We start from the raw sequence: 24,849 nt of genomic DNA on the forward strand, positions 1-24,849 counted from the left end.
ACAAGTAAATTTCAAACATCACTTAATTTCATTACCATAAGGTGCTGTAATATAACCTGGTCCCCAGTTGTCATGAAGGCAGGTATCTCTTAAGAAAAGCTTAAGACAAAACTGTGGAAAGAGTGCACTAGTGCTCTACAAGTTGCTGAAGAACATCTTACAGGTATTTGAATGCCGCATTTTGTCCATACTCTCCTAGTGCTGAATTAGGTTTCAAAACTAAAGTTTTCTCCCAGATCCCACTCAGAGGGGGCAGGGGATCAGCTGGTACCCATTCAATTTTGTTTTCCCCTGATGTGATCAATTTCCTGGGTTCCATTGGACATTTTCACCTAATTCGCTGCTCTTGCCAGTCTTGAGATACCGGTGAATTCTTTTCTCCTGATCTCTTCTCCTGGCACATTATCAACACGGAAAAGTAAAAACTGAAAAAATTAAGAGCTTCTCCATTTGTTACAAGGTTTTGGAAAAGGCATCTGGCTTGGGGTATAGACAGAGCAGACAGTCTGCATCATCCATATCAGACACGGGTCATACCGTCGTCAATGTAACAGAAACGGGCTAGATTCTGTAAGCCAGTTTCTTTCCTTCTCCTCTTGTCAGTCTGAGCACCAAGTCTTTTTGTTGTTTTGAGAAAAAAAAAAAGGAAAAAGACAAAACATCTCTGTGTATGTGACTAGAGAAGATAGTTCTCTTCCCAAAACTCTAAAGCAGTTCCACAAAGGACCTTTATCAGTATTAATAGACGTCTCACTTCTTCACACTTTCTGCTTGAAGTGTTTTTAGTTGGGAGTATTAATTCACGTAAGTCACTGAAAGAGCTTTTGAAAAGACACAGAATAATTCAGAAGACAGAAAGAGGAAAAAGATCTCCTACACTTATTTTTCCTTTAACTTTCAAAAATAGTTCCTTATCAATCCCTGCTTTTAAGTGAGTAAATTTGTTAAGAGTTTATATAATTTACTTAAAGAAAATAAAAAAAAACACCAGCTTTCCTACTGAGGGTCAAATGGCACTTAGCAGAACTGAAACTAGCCAAGTGTGAAACTGTATGGCATACCCACGCTGCAAAAAAGGAAAAATAATTACAAAGTCAAGTAAAACCCAGTTACTGCAGTCTGGACTGACATTTCATGGGCCACCTATGGTCTGATCTGCTGGGCGTGGTCTGAGTGCTGTGCTTCAAGGTTCAAGACATGGCTGCTTTGGAAGGATGAACGGACGGTTCGATTCATTAATGGCTGAAGAGGGCGGAAGTTGTCTACCATCCTCTTTTCTTCTTCACCATCTGAAGTAAAGAGCAGCATCCGAAATGCCTCCAGCTGAGAATGAGAAATGGCCAATTTGTGACTTCACTAACTAGAGATTTTTTGGATTACGTGACAAAACACAGTCATTCCTGCTTGGAAATTATCAGAGGTACTATTACATTCCCATTCTGAAAAATTTTAGCATGGCCTTCTGGGACTTCTTTGTCATCTGCTGGTAAAGATTACGTCATCATCCATATCAATGCAGAAGATGATCTTTGGATTATATGCCGTCTTTAGGCAAACTTGATTTCAAGTGTGTCAGGTCTTAGATGGAACCAATTCCCATGTGAACACTGGAACTTATGCTATCTTTAAATAAATCTCTCCGAACTTCTTAATTTGCACCCTTCCTGGAGTTCTGTTGCATATGTTGACACCCAGAAAAGAGACAATCTCAACAAGCAACAATCTGCATAGCTGTCGTTCTCAATAGTGGTTGAGAACTGGGGATTAAAGTGTGCAGCAGATCAGATTTTTAATGCTCACAAAGGCAATACAATGTGAAGTAAACTATATGCCTTTCTATGCCATAAAAAAATGAGTGAAGAAAAAGCAAGAAATAGAAAATGAATCTAAGTTTGAATTGGAAAAAAAAGTTAAGCATTCAGTTCTCCTTGCTGTCTTACAATCCTCAGTTCTTGCCATCCTGTTCCTTTATATATACTAAAGCATTCAAATCACATACATGCTTGTTCTTCAGGGTTAACATTTTGACTTTGCAGATGGTCTAGCTGCATGCAGAAGTTTTATTAAAAAAAAAACAAAAACAGTATTTTGCCTCCTATGATTCCACTTGTATTTAATTATTTACCAAAGTCTCAAAAAAACAACAACCAGGGACAGTGCAGAGGAAACTTTCTGTGCCTCAAACCATAAGGAAATTGTAGATAGGACCATAACTCATTTTTACGTATTTGCAACCATTGCCAAGGTTTGCTCTATGCTGTAAGGCCTTTCTATTTATTCCACTTCTTTGAACAGACAAAAAAAAATCCTGAAAGCTTCCAATAACAAATATAGTTGTCCTCCTTCTGGCCATTTTTTATTCATCTCCACATCTATTTAATGCCAAGGAATAACATCTTATTGTACAATAAAGTAGTAAAATTAAAAACATGAGGGCATATGATAACAATTTAGGGCTGGTGTCAGAGCATACTGCTGATCATCAGCTCCTCCATTTGAACTAACTTCTGTGTAATAACATTTGCTGAAACCTTTGTCTGTTTTAAAAGGCAGTTTAATAAATGTATTTCAAAAAAATAAATCAAGGACATTACAGCCAACTACCAAATAAACATGCTTACAAAAAGACAAAGGAGAAAACCTAATGGGAATTCTATCTTTGGCCATCAGAACGGCACGTGAATGACTCAGAGCTGCCACCCTTTGGTAGCTTCAGAGCCTGCCCAGGGAAAGAACAGAATTAGCCCTTGCAGGCTCTGCAAGACTTCTATGCAAACGCAGCACTACCAGGAATATGTACAAAAGGGCAGAGGTCAGAACATCACAGAATTTGCCCTTTCTCCTCCCTACCTACCACAAAAAGGACTGCACTGTGGTAAAGAGAGCAAATCACACATTTTTCCAGTAAATAACCTTGCAAGTTTTCAAGGCGTGGTTTTCAGTATAAGGCGTTGTTTATCAGAGATCAGAATACAACAGTTTGGGAAGCTGGAAAAGCATCTTAAACTGCTTTCTGCTGAGGTCTTAAGTCTTTCAGTATCTGTTGTTAAGGTGAGGATACCCCCCCCAGACAAATACGGGTGTGAAGCAGCTGCTGATCTCTTTGTATACACAGAGTTACTAGTATTGGGAAGCAGCTACTTCTGTGCATCTTCCCCTCTGTGGCAGCAGAGGGTTAAACAGGCATGGCATTAAATGTTAGCAAGAGATTTACCTGATTCTCGTCGACCTCTATTGGCTTCTTCTTAATTATCCATGTGACAGATTCGGTAAGCGGAGGAGTAGTCAAAGAGCCCGCATAGGTCCAATAATCAGGGCATGAAGGTATCAGACAGGAGGGGTCGAAGACATCAAACTCAATAACAGTGTCCTAAATCCCAGAAAGAACTTACTTTTAAAAGTTGCAATTTGAGAAAAGATAAAGGACAAAAGATTTAAAGATCTTAACAATGAGATTAAATGCTGCACATGTCACGTGTACAAAGTTATGTGTTGTGAATATTACTAATAATCTACATAAAATAGTAATTTAAAACCTAAAATTTGTAACAAAATGTTAAGCTGGGTTTTAGGCAGAGTCAGCTAGTGAGTAAACATTTAAATATTTCTGTTCTCCACACAAACCATAAGGAATTCAGCACAGAAGAAAAAAGGTGTGCAAAGAAGCAACAGACTTCATCTTTGTGAGAGTTAGATGCAAACATGAACAAAAAAAAAAAATGAATGAGGGAATAAATTCAGGTAGTTCTGCCAGATATGCTTAAAAGATCCAATACTGGTTTTGTTTTTCCACTAAATTATTTTAGGCTGAAAGGAGAGGTAAAAGGACTAAAATTCTACTTAAACCACATCCATTATTCATATCTCTAAGACTGTGTGCGCTCCCACAAGTGAGATACCAGTCAGGATATAGGAGCTTCAGAACCCATGATTTCCTACACAAATATTTTACTCCTGGGGGATTTCCTGGATATAATGGCAATGCAGGGAAGGAAGATCCTGTTTATCCTGAGATAGGCTTTATCAATTTCCCACTGAGAATGAGAAATAACACAGTAAAGATTGTTTTAAAAATAGAAGGTTGGACAAGAGATTCTGGGTGGGAATTTTCATTCATCATGTGAGAAAGGAAGATGCAAAGACAGAGCAGTTATCAACTGCCCTCTCTCCTCTGCCAGACCAGGATGATATTTCCCAGGGTTTGGTGCTTAAGTCAGTGATGAAGCTGGCAAGGCAACAAGGGCTTTCAGACATTTTAAATCAAGTGTTGATGAGCTGCTGGGTGACCAACACCCTTTGGAAACAAGAATCCTTTAGGAGAAGCCCACATGCAGCTCAATAAAACTAACATTTGATATTATTATTATTTTTAAAGACCTTATCCTGAGTTTACTTCTAATCCAGACGCTATAAAATACTATATTTTCATAATGGATGCATATTTACAGATTTTTGTAAGTCTCTTTTTGCACTGAACCAACTTGTACGTCATGTCATTCATCCAACTTGTATGTCATTCATCTGGGTTTCCACTACACTGCCATAAATATTTGTTTTAATTCAGATAAAAACAATCCTCACTACAGTAATTAATGGCACAGCAACTTCAACTGAGTGTGCCTGCAAACCAGAAATACTTTTGACACGTCTTTTTTCTGTGTACTTTCAAAATGGAACAAACACCTGGAGGAGTATGAACTGCTTGTGTACAAGATCGGAGACAGCACTCCCTCTCCTGGCAGAAGTCAGAACTGAGCTATGAAGATAGAGTCACGTTGCCTTAGCAGAACATTTTAGCTTAAAAACTAGCAGACAATATATTATCCCCTCAAAGACCAGACAAAAATCAGACAGTCTGAATTACACAAGAAATAAACTACCACTTTACACAGTGCAGAAAGTTCCCTCAAAAAAAAAAAGAAAAAAAAGAAAAAAGGATCCAGTGGCATCTGTTTTCACAGAAGCAGAAAGGAGGCATCAGTGAGGAGGGTATTAAAAATGTCCATGCTCTTCTAAGGAGATACAAAATCAAGAGTGCCATTTCTCAAACCAAGGTGTTTGGGAAGCTTGAGGTATACAATCTCCTCCTTTAAAAATAGGATTTTTTCTCCTGTATTTTCAATAACTTACCCTACATGCCAGTCAGGCCACTTGTTGACACTTAAGAAAGCATTTAATAGCATTTTGTTATGCCTAAACTATCATTTATGTTGAATAACCATTAGCTTTGCTGAATGATAAATGGTGGAATACTTGAAAACACTTACTTTGTGTTTAACTGCTGGCAAGGCATCAACCAGGGTCTGCAGCCCTTCATGATGTGCTCCTAGCTACAAAAGATGAATAAGAGTTACATTCTACACATCTAGCTTAATCAGAACTTTGAGACAATCAAAAAAGCCATCTAGAGATAGCTTGTACTAAATGTGCCTTAAGTTACAACTAAGAAGGCGTCACTACAGCTTACCATACAAAGTGAAATTACCTTTAAAAATACTCCAATAACAGCCAAGCCGTTGCCTTCCATCACAGCTTCTTCAAAAGTTGGGTATACAACAGCATTCCAATGTACTAAATGCAGCTGAAATACAAATGAATGATAAATCAGCACATGCAGACCGCACAGCAATGGCATCAAATTTGGCTTTTGATCTTTGCTCCATTTGGTCCTTGGCAATTTGCAACACTACAGTCAGCTACCACAGAAATCAGAGAGCACAAAAATGAAGACCAAAGTGTTACTGGAAAATAATGGTACTGCCCTTCTTTTATTGATGACTATATATATTTAATATATTTTTTTTCTTACAGGTACTTGTGAAATTCCTCATGCTCTCAGAGCTCTGGCAGGTATCAGATTTACAACAGGAAACCCTCCTTAGATAAAACTGCTGGAAACTCTTTCCTTCATTGATTCCCTTCTTCCTTCCTACTCTTATGACATGATCTGTTCCCTGTTGCCAGTTCAGAATTGAAACTGGTAAACTCCATAGTGCTACAGGCTCCTGACATACCCACCTCTCCTGCTGTATTATCTAATATCTGAAAGGTTTCTGAGATTTTATTAAAAATCCCAACTGTGCTGAAGTGTGCTGCAAGTTATCATAGAATGGTTTGGGTTGGAAGGGACCTTAAAGGTTATCTAATTCCAGCCACCCTACAACAGGTAGGGACACCTTCCTGTAGTAATAATAAACCTTTAGTAATAATAAACCACCTTTAGTAATAAACAAATATTAAGAAAGAATAAAACCTTGTTTAGTAATAATAAGCAAAGTGGTTTTAATGCAGTAAGGATTGGAAGTTTTGGATGTCCACTAGGCAGCAGCTGAGATGCAGGGCATTCACTGTACTGTCAAGAAGAGATCCTACACTTCATGCGAACTTACTGCAGCTCAGATGTAAAGCACTTAAAAAACAAACAACACAAGATGTCAGTTTGTACATTTTATCTCAGCATTTGCTGTCCACTGGATCTGCGCCACATCAGCTGAGACCTGGGAGTTCATTAAGCAAGAACAAATACCTGTCCTGACTGTGAAAGTCTGCTTTGTGATCCTTTTCCCCTTTAAAAGGAAAAGAAAGGCAAGCGATTTGTGCCATTCCATCCTGACAGAGTTGGAATAGCAATTACACTCCGCTGCCTGCTATTGGCTTGTCCGGCAGCTACCACTGCGGGCATTCAGGGAGAAGAAAACTTTACTGAAACTTTCAGTCACGAGACCAATGTTTACTTTAAGCCCGAGTTCTCCTCCAGAAAATTAAGACAATATGAACTTACTAACACAAAGGTAGATGAGGTGTAGCACCTATCAGGCTTTACCCTTAAGAGTAAGCTGCAATTCTTTACAAACACAGAGCTTTCGAGCAAGCACAATAGTTAGAGACAGCCTGAGACGTAGACTCTGGTATGTTGTTCAGATTTTTCATCATACCTCTGCTGGGTAAAATTTACTATCAACTGTGTGCTCCGAACCCCACTCGTTTATAGCTCCCCAGTGGAAGTGGAACTGCTTTAGCCTGTATTGGTTTTCCAAGGGACCTCCGACGATTACTAAAAAACAAAACAAGACATACAGTAATAAATATGATTTAGAATTGTCCAGACAAGTAGCGCATTAAAAGCCCCCTTCAAATACATTTGCCCAAAGGAAAAAAAAAAAAATGAAGCAGTTATCTTACTGAAAGCCTCATGATTTTGTAAATACACCAATGAAAAAAAAAATCTATGCCTGTTTTTTCTGTGTCCTTTTTTCCCCCCCCTGCTCACTTCCTCCTATTTGAACCAGGAATATCCAGCAAAGTCTTCCTGCTAATTATTACATCAGAGCATCTGGTAAATTAGAGACCATAACTACTTCCAAAGGACTAATAACAAATATGTAGCTGTAGAGACTAGTTTGCTGATTTTTACTTAACTGTACAACATGCTTCAATTTTATAGCAAACAACTGTATGAAGTACATAATCCCAACACTACTTCTGGAAAGAAGTGAATCAGTTTAATGCTAAAGAGAAAAAAAAAAAGAGAGGCATTAAAAGGCTTTTTTTCCTCTCTTTTTTTTATATATTTTTTGCCAGCAGTTTTGAAATTTTAACTAGGTAGTTATGCACGTTATACAAACAAGTTATGCGTAACGACATTTAATTAAATCTCATCCACTGCTCCTGAGCTCTTTGCAAAAAAACAAAACTGACCACCATTAAAAAAACACAACGGAGTAAGGTAACTTTCAGGGACAGGATGAAGATGAAGCCCACGCTACCAAGTCAGAATTAAGGCTTCTGTGCTCTAACACTATCAATTCCTGATTATGCAAAGATGCAAACACACCAGTGGCTACGTTCATGTGAACAGTCACATTCTCTTGAATGCTTGTTTGCTCACAAGGTAGGCAATGGCACACATATATAGAAAATCAAGTTCCTATAGCAGGCAGTAGAAAGTGACAAGAAAGAAACAGGAACTTGCAATTCCTTTATGAGCATTTTCACCTTCTATTTCCTCTCCACTTACCACAGTTTTGATAACTTGAAAGTAAAATACAAGACTGAAAAAAAATATGATGATAATAAGAGGAAAAAAATCACATCAGCTGCTCGTTTCTTTGCAGAGGAAGCCATTCATGCATACAGACAGGACCACATTCTGTACATACCTTCTCCACACCCTCTTTTTCATCCTCCTGTTCTGCTCAAAAGCAAACACCCCCTTTCAGCACTACCTTCAGCTTTCGCCAAAGCCTTGTTTTGCCTCATCTGAGGAGTTGGGCATTTCTGCCTAATCCTGGATGCACACTTTCATCTTCTGTTTCCATTTTGTTGCCTTTTTCTTGTTTGTTTTTCATTCATAAACTTCCTTCTCTAGATTTCTATTATTGTTAGACAGAAGCTGGCAGAAAGAAAAATGAGAAATAGCAATAGTAAAGAGGAAGTTGGAGGAGAGAGAGAGGCAGGCTGTAGGAAAACAGGCCATTTATACAGCAACACCCCATAACCTGTTGTTTCTGTCACTTTGGAATTCTATCACTAATTTGTTCGATACCATCATTAGCCATCATCACCCTTCATTGACTTTAATTCATTTAAGGAAGGTGATGATGATGATGAAAAGGCAGCCATCCAGAAAGAGGCAGCAAGAATGCTCACACAAAGATTTACCTCAAGTATTTAATCGTAGAGATAAAGCAGAAAAGATCTTTCAGAGCTGTGATGGACTCTGAATACTCTGCCTCTAAAAGGCGCCCCTCTAATTGACAGTCTCAATACTCTTATGCTTGATTTTTTTTTTGTCACAAATACTATTTCTGTGTATTTAAATGTTGCACATTTCTTAATCTCCTGCTGGCAACTCCCCTCCAGTACATCAATTCTTGCAGAGAAAAATGACTTCGTTATCCACTGAACTGCAAACCATTACACTTTTCAGGAGTGCATCAACAGATAGCAAGGTATGGCTGTATAAAGTGAAAGACTTAAATTAAAAGCAAAACAGAGCTAAAGAGTAAGAAAAAATCACTGATGAGCTTGTTAGTGCGTCTCCATCTTAATCTCTCCTCTGACTAATGCAATTGCAGTTTATATTGTAAAAACAGACTGCTTCTTTATTACTTATCATAGCCCTGAAATGAACAAGGGTGAGAATACTTCCTGGGTGGACAGCCATAAACAATAAAAAACAATTAAAAAAAATAAAAACGAGAACACTTCACAAGTCTCTGAAAGGTCCATGCATTCTACCGCTACTGCTTTTGCTGCATTGTTTTATCAGCCTCTGTCCAAATATCAACCAAAAATACTGCAAAATCCCGTAAGAATTTCTAGCGTTGCTCATGGTAAGCGGTCATCATCTTAAACATAAATACCTCTAGTCAAACAGGTTCATATTTGCCAGGTTCCCTCAATTTTTCCCTCCAAGACAAGTTGGATAATTGACACGACCCATATGTTTCACAATATCCCTGACCAACTGCTACCACTTCACCTCCCATTACAAAATACCCTCTTTATGTATAACAGTAACATACTTTGGTAAACAAGTTTCAAGCAGAACAATCTGCCCGTGATCTGGAATTTGGTAACAATATCTTGATTTTAAATCACTTAATTCTACCGAGCATTAAAAAGAAATTAGCTGCTCAGGTCAGAGTGCTTATTCAAAACAAATTGCTAGAATGCATAATTGGATCTTACACGCACAGACTTATGCTTAGACTATAACAACAGGAACACTTGCACCTGCTCCCCATGGTCACAGCTCAGTATTATTTAATTCTACAGAAGGTTATTGAGATAAGTACATATGCTTTCCAAGTGAAAGTCATTTTTCTACTAATTATTTCACATGCATTAAGCGTATCTGTTAACACTGCAAAAGAGATAAGTGGTAGATTACTTTAATAAAGCTGAATGATGGAACCTCATTTAAAATTAAGTAGATACACACATATATGACTGAAGATTGACTCATGTAAGCAAAGCTGTGATATTATAAGGCCTTATCAAAAGGCTGGGCATTAGGGCTTCTGTAGTAAGAACAAATTTCACCCTACAACAGAGGATCTGTGCACAATGGCCATAGTAATAAACACATAGTAAAAGTTAGGCCCACACAGAACTTCTGTATTACAGTTCCCATCACTGTAAATCTGTGTTTAGCTAAAGCGTTCTACCATTTTCAACATTTGTGATGTTGTTATTGAACCCAAGGCTTTACAGCATGCAAATGTTTCTCCACTCGAAGCAGTAAGAACACATTAAATAGATCTGAGTTTTGCTTACTTGATCTATCAGTAGAATCATCAAACTCAACCAGGAACGAATACCCGTTGTTCCAGATGTGAAGACACGTTGTTGGGTCGTAGTTGATTTTCAGAGGCTTCAGAAAGGGGTCGTAAACGCTATCTCTCCACTGGATGTTGATAGGAGACTGTCGACTGCCCCCAGGAATTGAAAGTGGACTCTGCCAAAGTGGATGCACTAAAAGACAATGAAGAGAGTCAGCTTCTAACACATGATTCCAGAACTTACGACTAAACACTTCAGAATTTTTGGCAAGAAAAGGTGGCTTGGAATATTGGCTCCAAAGGATTAACTCAAGTCAGCTGATGTACATAAAAGATAAAAAAAAAAAAAAAGAGAGTAAGAAAGAAAAACATGCCAGTTGTCTGACTCAGGCTACTAAGTGCCTTTAGTTTGACTTAGATCTTAGTATCTGTGGTGACATCTTTTACATTTGCAAAATGCTCTTTGAATAAGTTGTCCCCTTTATTTGTCAGAAAATTGTTCTCCTCTTATTGCAAATGGGTTTTAAGGTAGCTTCTGGTTTATAGCTTTGCCAGAGCCTCACCACACCACTTCAGCTTTCTTTACACACCACTACCATTAACCTACGTCAGACGGCACCAGCCAGGATGACTCCTGCAACGCAGAAATACTCGCGTGAAGGTGCCAGTCCCTCACCTACATGCCCGTGCTCAGGGGTTACATCAGTGCTCCTGAAGAACCCACAGCAATATTAAGTAAGAGCTTCTTACACAGTCAGGATCTAAACCTACACCAGGAAAATCCTAAACTACCAGTTTTGGGGTCAGCTTGGGCCTTTCAAGCTTTCACGAGCAGGGCAGACGCATTTACATGGCTTCCTTGGGACTTTATTCAGCTTAAAAACACAGCCGAGAGCTACGTGGATTTGGGGAGCACTTGCTCACCTGCAGCCCCCAGACACTGATGACCCACAGGGGTTTTTGTGCCTTATCCACCCGCTGACCCCAAAAAACCAAGGCTCCAAAGCACTGCACTGCTGGCTGCTTCAACACAGCCGCTCTATGGCCCTTCACAAGGTGAAAAAAATACATTATGCTGAATCTTTTATCAAACCACTCACACGAGGGGCGATTAAACAACCTTCCCCCTTGGCTTCTTCAACAAGCGGCAAACTATCGGCCTGTACAAGGTCACCGCACACAGGTAAAGCGGCGGCAGTGGAGGAAAATATCCTCTAAAAGCGCCACGGCCGCCTGCTGTCGCCGTCACTGCCATTTCCTGATGCTGCAACGCAGGAACCAGAGACAAAGCAAGGCTAAACTTTGTGAGGCGAACCCCTGAGGAGCCCGGGGGCGGCTGACGGGGACGGCCGGGGGGGGGGGGGAACGGGCGCTGCCCGCCCGGGGAGCCCTCAGCCGGGCTGCGGGAGGGCAGGGGCGGCGCGGAGGTGGGCTGCCTCGGAGCCGGGGGCAAGGAACCGGGCAGGGACAGCGAAGGGGCTCGGGGTTGAGCCCCGCTCTCCTCAGGCGAAGGGAGCGGCTCAGTGTAAGGGGAGCCCGTCCCCCCGTTGAGGGAGGGCGGCGGCACTCACGGGCGTTCCGCAGGCGGTAGGAGCAGCAGGCACCCAAGCTGCACCGTCGCGTCCCCCGCCACGAAGCGGCGGCCCCCAGGGCCCGGCGCAGCAGGGGCAGCATCGCTCAGCACCGCTCAGCGCCCCGCCGATCACCGCCGCCACCGCCCAGCCCGGCCCGGAGCGGCCCCTTCCGGCACGGCCCCGCGCCCCGCCCGCCACCATAGCCCCCTCAGCGCCACCCGGTGCCCCTGAGGCGAAACCAGGCGGGGAGAGCGGCATTTGCAGGGCCGGGACTTTTTTAAGGTTCGGCTTTTAGCCGAGTTTTGTTCCGGGGCAGTGCTAGAGAAGAGACTGTGGTTCCCTGTGGGTGGGTGTTGGCCGTTTCCTATGGTCAAGCTATCCCACGTGTGTGACTTATACAAAACGTATTTCCTCTGAGGTAAAAACTGCTAGGCCTTGCTTATACGCCTTAGGATATTAGCAAATAGCCTTATTTAGTTAGCTTTCCTCCAGTAGAAGGCTTCAGTTTCTACCAGATGAAGGCAGGAAGGCCTTCAGCCTGATCCCTGTCACACAAGGATGGAGCCCTGCTGTGCCACCTGAAATCATGCATTGAAAAGTTAACATTATGGCCATTTTACCTATATATATCTGCCCCAAAAGCTAAAAGTCAAAATGTGCCTGTTAGAGGGATTGTAAGAAGGGCCAATTCATCTAGCATTTGTCTGAAACTGCCTGAGGCAGGCCTTAGATAAGATGGTAGTTAAAACCGTGGTAGTTAAAACCTTGGTTAATTCATGCATCTTTTCTGTGTTGCAGCTGCCAGTGGGCACACAAAGCAAAAAAGAGAAGTCCACAGAAAGCTGACAGTGTTGGTGATAGCACAGAGATGAAGTAAGTGTTATGATTTTGGCTGGGTCCATTGGGCAAGCAGGAGCAGAACGCCATACCTCAACTCCAGGCCTTCATCTTACCAATTGCTTTGGATCATATTTTTTTGTTAGTGTATTAAAAACATTTACCAAACATTATTTACCTTTTGGAGACCCACAGTCTTGTTAGGGTCAATGCTTTTGAGTTTCAGCAAGGAGCCTGACACAGCACTGAGAACATTTTGCTGAAATGGAGATGACTAGCTATTCAACTGGAGTCAACAAGCATTTTTAATGCTGTGTAAGAAGTCTCCGTTGCATCCACATTATAATATTTATAAAATACCCCTGAACTGAGTAAAAAGAGGTCAAAATCTGGCAAGTGATTTGCTTTGAATGGCTACATGATCGCATACGACAGGCCATCAGGCGATGAACAAAGTCAAGCAATGTGATCATATACAAGTATTCATATTTTTTGAATCTGGGTTTGAAGCTCATTTTATTTCCACCCACATCTAGGTATGCTTTTTGTTAAGGGCTGCATTTTTTTTTTTTTAATTGTATTCAGTTGCAAACACTATTAATTCTTGGTTTGTCTGTCAATGCTTTTCAGGATGGCTAAGCTTATTAACATCCACACATAGCTTCCTACAACTTCAAAAGAAGAGATAGGTACTTGATAAAATCGAAAACAGTTGCTGTCCTCAAAGGTCATTATTCATTCAGGCTTAATGACAGCTCAGTAGTTTACTGATTATGCTTATGCCCTTATATTCAGCATAGGTCAGATGTGTTTGTTGCTGAAGCTGCCTATGAGCAGTAGGTAGCTGCTGGTTGTGAGGACAGCCCACGTGAGCTTCGTGCTGGACTGCAGCAAGGAACACTGTCATAGCTTCAGATATTTTAATAGTGGGTATAAACAAGAGATACATCTTTTTCCTCTTATCTGTTAACAAAACAAGCTTGTCATTTCTTCACATACCATTCTTCTGTGACATGTCCTTGAATCACAGTTAGCATTCTTGGGTCACTTAAAAGTCATGTCTACCATATTAACTAATTTATTTATACTCTATATCAGCATATATGTTTATTGTTGCAGAAACTATAACCTGATTTCTGGGTAACTATCACTTTTCTGTATGGGAAAAGCAATTAAAAATAAACCCCAAACTGCACCTAGTCTGCTTTACACAGTGTCTTTAAGATGACCAAACTTTGTCAAGCTTTTTGAGGATTTGATCCTGCAAGGTTTTGAAAATACAAACATTTATTATAGAGCTACTAAGCTGAGCAGAGTGAGTCAGTTCTTGTGGGTTGAACAACACAACCAAAGAAAATCTCTTATAGCATAGGCATGCAAGAAACAATTGGCTGTTCAGCTGCAAAACTAAAAAGAAATAACTTTGCCCCACAACACTTTTGTTTCCCTTCTGAATCATCCACAAAATCTGCATCCACTTTACATGTGCATGCTACTTCTTATTGAGTATAAATTTCAGTAAAGCCTGAATATTTAATTAAAAAATAATCATAAAACCAGCAATTTCTCTAGGGGGTTGAAGAAAACCCTTCAAAATACAAGCTCAGTGGCAGTGAGGTGTTATTTGTTTTGGAAACTACAGACAAATGCAATAACTAGGTGCAAAAGGAAACATAAGCCCTAAACCTTGTTCCCAGCACTCAGAAGGGTGGCCAAAAACATCTTTTCTAGACCATTTCAGAAACAGAACTTTTCCTTGGCAGCGTCCCAATTACAGGAGGTGTTTTATGCCAGACAGGCATGGCTCTCATGCAGCAAGCTAGAGAACAACAGCAGCCAGAATTTCAATATGTTTCCTTTGTTCTTACGTTTTCCGAAATTGTTTCTGGACCACATGGGAGGTTTCATTTATGCCCTCTTGTTCCTGAACTGAGCATGCTTTCTGCAACAACCAGAAATCTGTCAGTTGGCCTACTGGATGAGTTAAAGTGATATAGAAGCACTGTGGAAAGCAAAATCAAAATCTTATCTAATAGGTCTTTTTTTAAGTGGGCAAATTTAAATGCAGCGTGAGAATTAAGATAGCGTGCCGTTTGTACTTTATGTGTGCCTCATGTATCAGCAGCTCATTAAGGAAGGGTTGAGTCTGTTATTTACCTTCGTTACATGCATATCTATGGGACTGTCAGAACAGTTATAGTAAATACTGCATACTGTAATATAACAAAAATGACCAAGATGCGAGTCACCCATGAAGAGAGGTCTATTACAAACAGATTTTTCTTAAACCTTTCCAGACAGAATCAATGATGTTCCATTTAGTTTTACAGTATTTGAAGTCTTCTTATATTTGCACTGTCCTTTTTTTCCTACCTTTCCCAGCTGAGGCAGATTCAATGGCACTGATGGGATGGCTCTGTACTTTGAATTGTTTTCTGTAATTATTTGCAGCTATGGATACTTCATCAGATTTTTTTTTCTCAGTAATCATTAGAAAGTTCACTTAGCATTGATGCAAGTATGAAAAGTTTCAGGGAGGGAGGAAAGATCCAGATTAAAATAGAGGTTGTGTATATTACTGGATTGTTATAATTTATAATATGATTTCCAAGAAGGCATTTTGAAGGTGACAGTTCTATGGTAAAAATCCAGAAAAAGTTCAGTTAAATGAAATGATTTACTGCCAATTTACACTACTGTAAACTTGATTTAAAGAAACAAAGCATTTTTTGATGGTTTACTAAATCTAGTTTGGCAAAGCCAAAATAGTCTACAGTTCTATGAAATTCCCTCGAGTACTGTGGGGAGGAGAGAGTTGTCACATATGGGATATAAAATTAGAAGAAAGAGTACAAAAACTAATTCAGGTAGCTGTCAAGTAAGAACGAGGGATAAAGCGACTCAGCTTTAGTGGATTTTAGTCTTTAAGGTTTTAATCTTTAAAAAGGACAATAATAATAATAATAGTAATAGACCTGTTGAATAAAGCACTTTGTTCATATAGGGGTTTTCAAACAAGCTTCACCCTGCTCTGAAGTAAAACAGGGAGGGCAGGACTGTGGGGGCAGTTGGGAAACCGCACCCACTTGAAGGAAATGTGTTTTTGTCCTAAATTGAGCAGCCGTGCTTTCCATGGCAACACATTCTGAATTAGAAAAATAAAAACAAACATTACTGAAACTCAGTAAAGAACCATATAAACTTTAAAGGACCATGGCTCTGCTTCAGCCACTTGGATTGAATATTACACAGGAAATCCAAGATAGGTTGATTTCTTTGAGGTTTTTTAGTATGAATCAAGATTTTGGATGATAACAGCCGTGGCTGGCCGTGGTTCATCATGACAAGGTGTTGAAAGTTCTGCTGAATTGATGTCAGAGTTGGACTGTGATGTAGGCCAGTTTATTGATAAACAGTCCAATGCTTTTTATCAAACGGATGCAACTGACAGAGTACTCTAAGCTCAACAGGAAGGCAGCAGCAGATTGTGAAATGCTGAGCTTTTCTCTGCTTCCAGAATGTTTGGCTGAGATAGGAGCCTGGATGAGAAGGCAGTGGCTGAGGCTAAGTCCAGATAAGAAGAAGGTAATTTCAGCTGGCAAGGTAAAGCAAATAGGGGCTTTATCTTTTCCGTATAAAAACATTTGCTAAAGTTATGCATGCAGGCTTAGAAGATACCTCATGGACAATCCGTGTCTGGGTACTGCAGTTGGATGTGCAGTCCTGGAGATGGCACACCTGGATTGTGTGTCACTGCTGTACGTGGGCATTTCAAAAAGAATGGAAGGATTCTGCTTTTCTTGTACCTTCTTCTCATAGGATAGGAAAGAAAAAAGCCTTTCAGTTCTGCTCTGGCAATAATTATGAGGATGAAGGTGTACTCCACAGCCTTAAAATCCTCATGGAGAACATTTCCAGCAACTCCTTGTCTATTTTGTTGAAAGGTGTCTGAAACTGCTACCTCCATCTATTAGCAGGTATCACAGAGCTTACTACAGGCATCCACCATAGCACTCCCCGTCATTAGAAATTGTAACATATCCTTCAATTCTCAGAATTGCTTCTACAGTTCTTTTCCAGTGAATTGCAGAAAAATACTTTTGTACTTGTGGGGTGACAATGGGAATCCAGAGGAGGCACTGGGAAGCGTCAGTCTTTGCATTGTTTTATCTATTATTAATTGTCATAGCAAAAGTCTGAGCTATCACCACCCAGCTTGGTGAAAGACTCCTCCTGTGAGTGGGAAGCCTAGCCGGGAAAGGTAAAAGATGAAATTCAGGAAAACGGTAGCGAGCATGATGAACTTCAATATGAAGACTTTAGCTAAGAGCTCAGTAGCCTAGCTTTACCAGGCTTCAAAACGTGGACCATTTTTTCCAAGTCTTTGTCGCTGAACGGGCTGTTTATGCTGTCATCTGTGCAGAGCTGAATGTAATTGAATGTGCTTTTTGCTTTCAGTGCATGTTATGCACAGGGTCTAGCCACCAGATGGAGGAACCCACGGGCTGGCTTATTCAGAGCTAGCATCTATTCACTGGCAGCTGAAACCAACCATTCCAAAGATGGTGTTTTTTCTGAATCAGTTTGTTTTGGCATTTCCTGCGTGAATGTCATGGAATAGAGAAAGATTTAAGTAATCAATAGCATCTGTCTTAAATTGAAGAGGAATGTGAGTAAAAACAGTTAGCATTTGTAGTTAATTTAATCAGTAGTGGTCTTGTGATCAACCAGCCTTGTATGAGCTCTTCCTGGAACATTTGGTAGCACAAACTGAGTTTTGATTTCTCAGTGCAGTTCCCAATAGACCAGTGTTCACAGGAAAAAAACACGGCATCATTTAGCCCCTTATTGGGAACTGGTGGACCATGGATAACCCCCAAAATAATGACTTTCTCTATCACATGTCAAGACAGAGATCTCAGCCCTTCTCTACTTTGCCTCTTTACTCCATCAAAGGATTTCAAATAATTTTCCTAGAGTAATACTTTTACCAATTGAACAGAAATGTCACACTAATAGTAATATATTCAATTTCTGAAGTTTTAAATTCTATAGGCCTTAAGGTTTTGTGGTATAATGATACTGAACAAGCAGGAAAGTGAGGAACTCTGCATAGAGATTCTGTGCTGCTGATTTTTAGGTTTCAATACTTCTTTAATGAAGGGTCTGAATTTATATTTTCTGTATGGCTTCTGCAATCAGAAGCCATTGGACTTGCAGCCTTAATTTATTACTTCAAATATAAAGATGAATAAATAACAAAGGGAGGATGCAGAATTATGAGAAATCTTTTTAACTATAGTTATAGTAGATTCTCTGGGTTTGTCCTCTGAAGCAGTAATTCATATCACTGCACACCGTGTGCAGTATGGGATGAGCCCAAACATTACACTTTTAGGCACAGGTGTTGGTTTTAGCTATTGAATCTCAAACACTGAAAAAGTTTGCTGCTAATTACAGATAAAGGAGTGATACATTGCTTGTGACTATTAGGATACATTCTCATATGTGTACATCCCTGTGTAAGTGGAATGAATGTCTTCATTTTTCATTATGAATGAAAAAAGAAGTTCCTAAACATGCTTGTAAGTGGAAAAAACTGATAAGGAAGTTTAAAAACTTTTGTGTATTACTAAGAAAGTACTCTAAGCAGGTTAGAAAAGGAAAAAATACTGTCATGGATGCATACATGACTTAAATTTTGCATTAGGAACATGTTAATGGTTCTTTCTTGTGGACGCTTCACTAGCAACAAGCTCTAATGCTAATCTTGCTTCTAGCACTGGGCATCTTCTACAGATTTTAAAAGCACTTTTTTAATAAAGGTGAAAATACTGCATTATGTTACTTGATTGAATACACATTCTGTATTATATTTTCAGAATAAAACACACCTTTTCTGTTCTGAGTAGCAAAAAAGGGAAAATTTAGACTGAGAACTCAGGCAAATACTGTATATATACATTCTATAATTATAAAAACTGCTCTGAATTATTTCTCATGAGCGATTGAGCAGCTTGCATGCTACATCTTACATACAGCTTCCATGTCTGGGAATATATACACAGTGCACAATGCACTCGGCAGCTCATCTATCTGTTTTTGTGAAATGGTGGTCACTTAGTGACAGAAAGTATGTTGGTGTCACCTTCCAAAATGCACTTACAAGTGCAGAGCTGTTAAACGCTGACAATTATTGAATATTTATTGTAACTTTCAGGAGAAACAAAGCCTTGTGCTAGTCTCCATGCTGCTTTGTGTTGTATCTGCCGCATAAGATAAAATCAGCTGTTTTTTCATTATTTAAGTAAATATAAATTTTATTGTTTGGTAATTTAAGTAGAGGAGAATCATGATGCCGTTTTCAAGGAGGAATATGGCTATTCTTTAAGTAAGCTAAATATGTTTACAGAGAAAAAATAGCGGAAACAAAGGGATTTCTTAGATGTAAAACGTTACTCTTTACTATTGCTCCAGTTGCCATTATCTCCACACAAGTGGGTAGACGTGTAATCTCTGGCTGGCCTCACCACAAGTCATATCTGAAGATAAGTTAATCAGCATTTTAAGTAACTAAGCCTTTGACATTTTAGTTTATGCATATATTGCACCTCAGTAAGTCATTCCCTGTACATCTTCTAGACACCAAATTTCAAGGGCTTTGTGGTTTGTACTTCTGTAAGGCCATATTTTCAAAACTGAACCTTGTAGTGTCTATTAAAGTCACCCAGAGTCAGTTTGTATGAATTTCATTGGAGACAGTCAAAACCTTACATGACAAAACTGTTTTAAAGTCTATTTCTTCATTAGAGTTAAGTTAAAATCACGAACTTAACACACAGAAATAATGAACAATGTTTTAATCCTGCATATGGAGAGAAATAATGCAGTTCAGTAAGGTATTTCTGTCTCTAGTTTCTCTCCTTCTGTTCATTTTTTTTTCTTTAATCTCTCAGCCACATTGTCACATTTCCCTTTTTAGTTACCTGATGAAAGGGCAACAATTAATTTGTTATCTTTGTGCCTCTACATCTCTCTTATACAGGTAATCAAATGAAATACTTACACGCATCATTCCTGTCTTTATGAGTGCAGGTAGCCAGGCTGCAGAGTCGTGCTGGCGGACTCCAGAGCGTTTTCAGCTGCTTGTATAAATGTACCAGAGTATTTGTCTTCACGTTATTCATTATTATCACCTTGGCACTTGAAAACTTTGGCTAATCAAACAGCCAGAGGAGCTTTCTGGAGTCTAGCAACCTATCAACGCAGAGAAAAAAATGCTGTGGACATACAGCTTCAAGGGATCCCCAGGCCTATTTATAAAAAAAATTGAGAGCACCCTTTCCTGGTTGGAGAGAGGGAGCTAACCAAACAGTTAATTTTCAACTTATGCCTGGAATGGCTTTTTTCATTGGCTCTAATTTAGTTGGAGGCCGGGCTAGTTGGTAATTATTTATGCACTTTCCAGGCTTTCTCTCATGTGGCTCCAAGAATACCAAAGGGTTACAAAAACCACTCTTTTGTATGCAAGGAGAGGTTCCTTATCACTTCTTCACCCTACGTTCTTTTGAATGCTGATAGCTAACAGTTGCTATCACTGATGGTTGCGGTTCTGAGGAGCGGTGACTGCTCAAACTGAGGAATTTGCAGAAATCTCTTAGATACAAAGGCTCATCCAGAAGAACAGGCAGAGCAGCCTCCTACAGAAAAGCATTTCAGCTCCTGGCATGTAATACAGTACTATTGCACTGTATAGGTGAAGAAACTCCTGAACTGTAAGGTGCCTCGTAAGAAGGATAATTTCTTACAGGTTAGAAACAGGAACAGACCCAAGGATCCATCATTACCCCTACCCCTCACTTCAGCTCTGTAGATCCTTAGATCTTTGATCTCTGTAGCTCTTTAGATCTGTAGTTAAATTACCCCCACTTTCTTTGGGATGTTTCTCTCACCAGATTGACCTTCCTGCCCTAGCTGCAGATAGGAGCACTTCTTACAGCTGTAGACCAAGCAACTCATTTTCCACAGACTTTTTTGTGATGTTACAGATTACTATAGGCCCCATAGGATTAAGATGGAATGACATCAGAACAGGGTGCCTGGGCACACCAGGGAATGAGAGCCAGCCCTCTGCACTAAGAGTGACTGCAGCACAGTCGGTGCCCTCACCAGCCAGGTGCCATCCCATAGGGGCTGAACACAGCAGGCAGAGCTGGGCACAGCTCAGTGTCCATCAGCAGTCTCAAACGCAGCAAGCAGCAGGTCCAAGGTCCAACCTGAGAGCCTGGACAGGAGCAAGAGGAGCCAGGGCCAAACGCAAGCAATGGCAGGGGTCCAAAGTCCTTCTTGGAGACAGGGCCAAAGGCAAGCCTGAAGACAAGTGCCCAAAAACAAAGCTTAAAGGGCTGAGCCTGAGCTCAAATGGGCTCCTGGGCCATGGGTGGGAGTGCGGTAGAGTCTCCTGGTGAGCCGCATCAAGGCCATTAGGCATTATTATTAGCAGCCTCAGCCTCAGGTTTTGTAAGGCCTTTAATAATTCTTACGTATTTGTAAAATTCATGTGGTTATTCTCCTCTGTTAAGCACATTGGAATGCATGTTGTGAAAGCTACAGAATCTATCAGTGACAGCAAGCAGAAATTATAAGACTATTAATATCCTGACATTAAAAATCAGTCAAAATGCCATGTAAATAATTTTTCAATAGGTGTTTTTATGTAACAAATACTGGTATTTTGAATTAGAAACTTACTTGCTCATTGATATTTTCCTTAAATACATGTGAATCTGTCATCTCTTACTGCACAGTGGGTAAGTGCTTAGGCTCAGGGAATCCTTTTTGGTATCCCAAAGTGGCAGGCTTGTCTGTGTTATTTACTGTTTCAACACCAGCTATATAGGAGAGTTTTTCTTAATGGTTGTCGTTTATTACTTCAGCTGCCTGCTTCAGTGTGTCTTAAGAGCAAGCCATTGTTAGCCAGGGGTTCTGCCTGCAGGAAAACTGCAAAATCAGACTTCTGGTCTTGCTCATCATTGTGGATAATCACATACCTGGAGTGTCACTGGATACAATGGAAATGTGCAATGGAAATGTGCATGAGAAGTGAAAATTGAGAAATTTCTTGCTGTTACTACCCGTCCGACTTTACTGTAAGGGCCTTCAGACTGGACAGAGAGGATCAATATTTGTTTTCTTTCTGCTGTTTGCTCGAGGGTTGTCAGTATGTACATTCTGTATTCATTTAATTCTGCGCAGCCTTATCAACATTTTGATTCCAGTGAAGAACTATTCAAATCACTCTGAATCAACAGCTTTCTTCCCTGAAAGAAAAGTGGCCGATGCACTTGATGTACTTTATTATTTACAGCTATTTCTGTGAAGCCCCAAGCTCAGTTCAGAACCAGCAGGGAGCAAAAACTTGTTGCTTTTAGGACAAGAATTATGGAAGTTAAGTGCAGCTACTGGAGAGAAATGTGTTGCTTAGTCCTCCTTGCTGAAGTGCCAAGCCTTGACTGCTCAGAGTAGAACCAGAGGTGAGCACATTAACAATGTCAAGGAAAACTGGTATACATTCGATGTTCTGCTCTTCTTTCCATCTTTCAGTTCCAGTTTTTGGCTTTGTTTCTTGGCCGTGTGGCACTTAGTTCTTTCACAGGAGTCCGTATTACAATGTATTTTATCTTTATGTCCAGTGTGCTGTCTCTGCACCATTTGGAATTCAAACTTCAGAGAAGATAGAGGAAAAAATCTCCTCATTTCCTGATCCATAGAATATTTCAACCATAGTGTTTGAAGAAATCTGTTTCTCCTGGCATTATGCTTGCCAGGGTGTTCCTGTGCTACTATTACCTTAATTGCAACATTGGCACGCCAAGTCCACAAATTCAGATAAAAAAATAGGCTTACAATTTTACTGTAGTTAGAAAGATAATAAAGTGATTTCATAATTAACATTTTCTTCATCTAGTTACTGCTTTATAACAGCTGACAATGTGATCAGAGAGTGGGAAGCTGCCTGGACTGGTGTTGGCTAAAAATATCACCTGGAGTAGCTGTCCCAAAGCAGTCAGATCGTTTCTCTGTGGGCTTTAACGCTCGTTTCTCTGTGGATTGGCACACGCTTCCCATGGGTTACATATTACTTCAGCCTAAGGAGAGCTTTTCTTTCACGTCCAGAACTTGCTAGAACTTTTGTTGGTGTGATTGATCCCTCTGGCCCTCTAACCACCTCTGCTCTCTCCAGTTGTTTGTTCTCTCTCTTGCAACAGGGGGCCCCAAATTGGACAGAGTACTCCAAATGTGTTCTCACAAGTGCGTGGGGAGGGGCAATGGTCACTTGTCTTGACGTGCTGGCCGTGCCCTTTCTAACGTAACCCTCAGAGCTGTTAATCTTCATCACCGCGAGGTGCACTGCTGATGCATGCTCAGCTTGTCCGCAGTGCTTCTCTCCAGAGCTTCTCAGTCGGTCCCTGGGTTGTGCCGAAGCATGGGAACACAGCAGCCCAAATGCAGGATTTTGCATTTGTCTGTTCAAATTCCTGAGCCCAGCTGGCTTGTCAGTGGATGGTAAGCCCACTGCCCTGCACGTCAGCAAATGCGCTGTTATATGAAACTTGCTGTCGGACTCCTACCACTGATAAAGATTTACACTTAATTTGTTTAACCTTTAACACCTGAAAAACAAGTTACATCGCAAATAATTTTAAACAAATGTGGGTCTGGGACTAGGAGATAATCTCAGTGGATTCAGAAAGACTGATGATGATAATGGTACCTGACCAAGTAAACATGGGCTGCAGCAAACCTGAACAAAGCTAGCAAACAAGTAAAACCGGGCAAAGATATCGGCCGTGTAACAGAGGTAAAAGGGCAGCAGAAACAGCTGTGAGCATGATCCTGGGAAGATCACAGATGGTTAAAGTACGAACACAGAGCTTGTTAGAATGACAGACTTCTGAGAAGGGGAATAGCCTCCTATCATTTTTTTTTCCATGATGTATACAGGGAGATGGAACAGTATGTAAATAAATAAGAGAACATTGAGATCGTGCCTGACCCTTCTCGCCTTATTTCTCAGTCTAGCACAGATGACCTTACACGACTGTGAACTTTGACCAACTGGGTAACCAAATGGGGAACGGTGTTTTTCTCTCTGCTTGGAGAATTCCAGGCCTTTTCTTCTATCCTCATTCATGAAAATCAGGAGTATCTTCAAGGAGTGAAATGTAGTTGACTCATCGAAAACAGAGATAAGAGTCAGAACAGAAAATGTCTGTGTCTTGCCTTAAGTCAAAGAGCTAGCAGAAGTGGATTCAGGAGTAACACCCACATAATCCTAACCTGCTTTCTGAAATCAATCAATCAATCAATCAAAGACGAATCCTGAGAGAATTGAAAATGGATGTGATTATCTGAAGAATCAGTGATGAGGAGTGTACTCTCATGAGGAAGACTGATAACCAGCTTCAACAGCAGAGATTTCCTATCAATTTATAATTGAGAGATGCTACAGCAAGTTTACAGATAGCATTAGTATTAACTCTATTTTAAAAAGTAATAATTTACACAAATTTTTATATATTCATTCAATCACTTTAAGTACCACCATGTCACAGGACAGTGCATGCTGCGTTCACAAGGACATTGTTTCCATCCCTCTCCAGTTATGAAAGTTAGGATAAAAAAAAAAAGTAATAAAGTTACTCAGCCAGAAACTGAATAAACAGGGAAATTTCAAGGGAGTTTTATTTTGTTTTTATATATTTATATTTAACAGCATAGTATGTGATCAAGGATAGCATAGTATGTTTATCCGTGGAAAGGAAAATTATTCATACAGAGTTCCTATGGCAAATGCTCTGGAGCTACTTGTATGTCCTGATCACATCTTCTGTGTTCTTCATGCCTTTGTTTCTATATTCTCATGCTCAGCAGTGAGTATAATTATGAATGCCTGTCACTTGTTCAAACAAACGCTTTGTTTGGCAACCTTTGTTTTCCTGCTGCTGATGCAGCTGCAAAATTGTGTGCACAGTGTGTTAATTTTTTACCTTTGATGCTATGGTAAGTTTTTTCTTCTAGCCACAAAAAAAAAAAAAAAAAAAAAAAAGGAAACCAATGAATGAGATTCTAATCTTTTTTTGATCCACACA

At 40.1% G+C, this 24,849-nt stretch overlaps 1 protein-coding gene and 1 long non-coding RNA gene across 4 annotated transcripts; both read right to left on the reverse strand.

Moving 5' to 3' along the window:
- Positions 1–1,012: 1,012 nt before the first annotated feature.
- CA5A (carbonic anhydrase 5A) lies at positions 1,013–20,219 on the reverse strand. Of its 3 annotated transcripts, XM_035336805.1 has the most exons (8): positions 20,203–20,219; positions 11,858–11,973; positions 10,282–10,479; positions 6,936–7,054; positions 5,486–5,581; positions 5,268–5,330; positions 3,215–3,370; positions 1,013–1,323 (listed from the first exon to the last, which is right to left on the reverse strand). In XM_035336805.1, the coding sequence occupies exons 2-8, from the start codon at positions 11,958–11,960 to the stop codon at positions 1,144–1,146; spliced, it is 915 nt and encodes a 304-aa protein (XP_035192696.1). In that variant the 5' UTR covers positions 11,961–11,973; positions 20,203–20,219; the 3' UTR covers positions 1,013–1,143. The 3 variants fall into 3 exon arrangements, with proteins under 3 accessions (XP_035192696.1, XP_035192695.1, XP_035192697.1); XM_035336804.1 differs by lacking the exons at positions 11,858–11,973; positions 20,203–20,219 and adding an exon at positions 19,764–20,013; XM_035336806.1 differs by lacking the exon at positions 20,203–20,219 and having other exon boundaries at positions 11,854–11,970.
- Positions 20,220–20,702: 483 nt separating this feature from the next.
- LOC118172803 lies at positions 20,703–24,638 on the reverse strand. Its single transcript, XR_004753863.1, has 3 exons — positions 24,535–24,638; positions 21,498–21,686; positions 20,703–20,981 (listed from the first exon to the last, which is right to left on the reverse strand). It is a non-coding gene; the product is annotated as an uncharacterized LOC118172803 (long non-coding RNA).
- Positions 24,639–24,849: the final 211 nt, after the last annotated feature.

This window comes from Oxyura jamaicensis, chromosome 11, assembly GCF_011077185.1.
Source record: "Oxyura jamaicensis isolate SHBP4307 breed ruddy duck chromosome 11, BPBGC_Ojam_1.0, whole genome shotgun sequence".
Classification (NCBI taxonomy): domain Eukaryota; kingdom Metazoa; phylum Chordata; class Aves; order Anseriformes; family Anatidae; genus Oxyura; species Oxyura jamaicensis.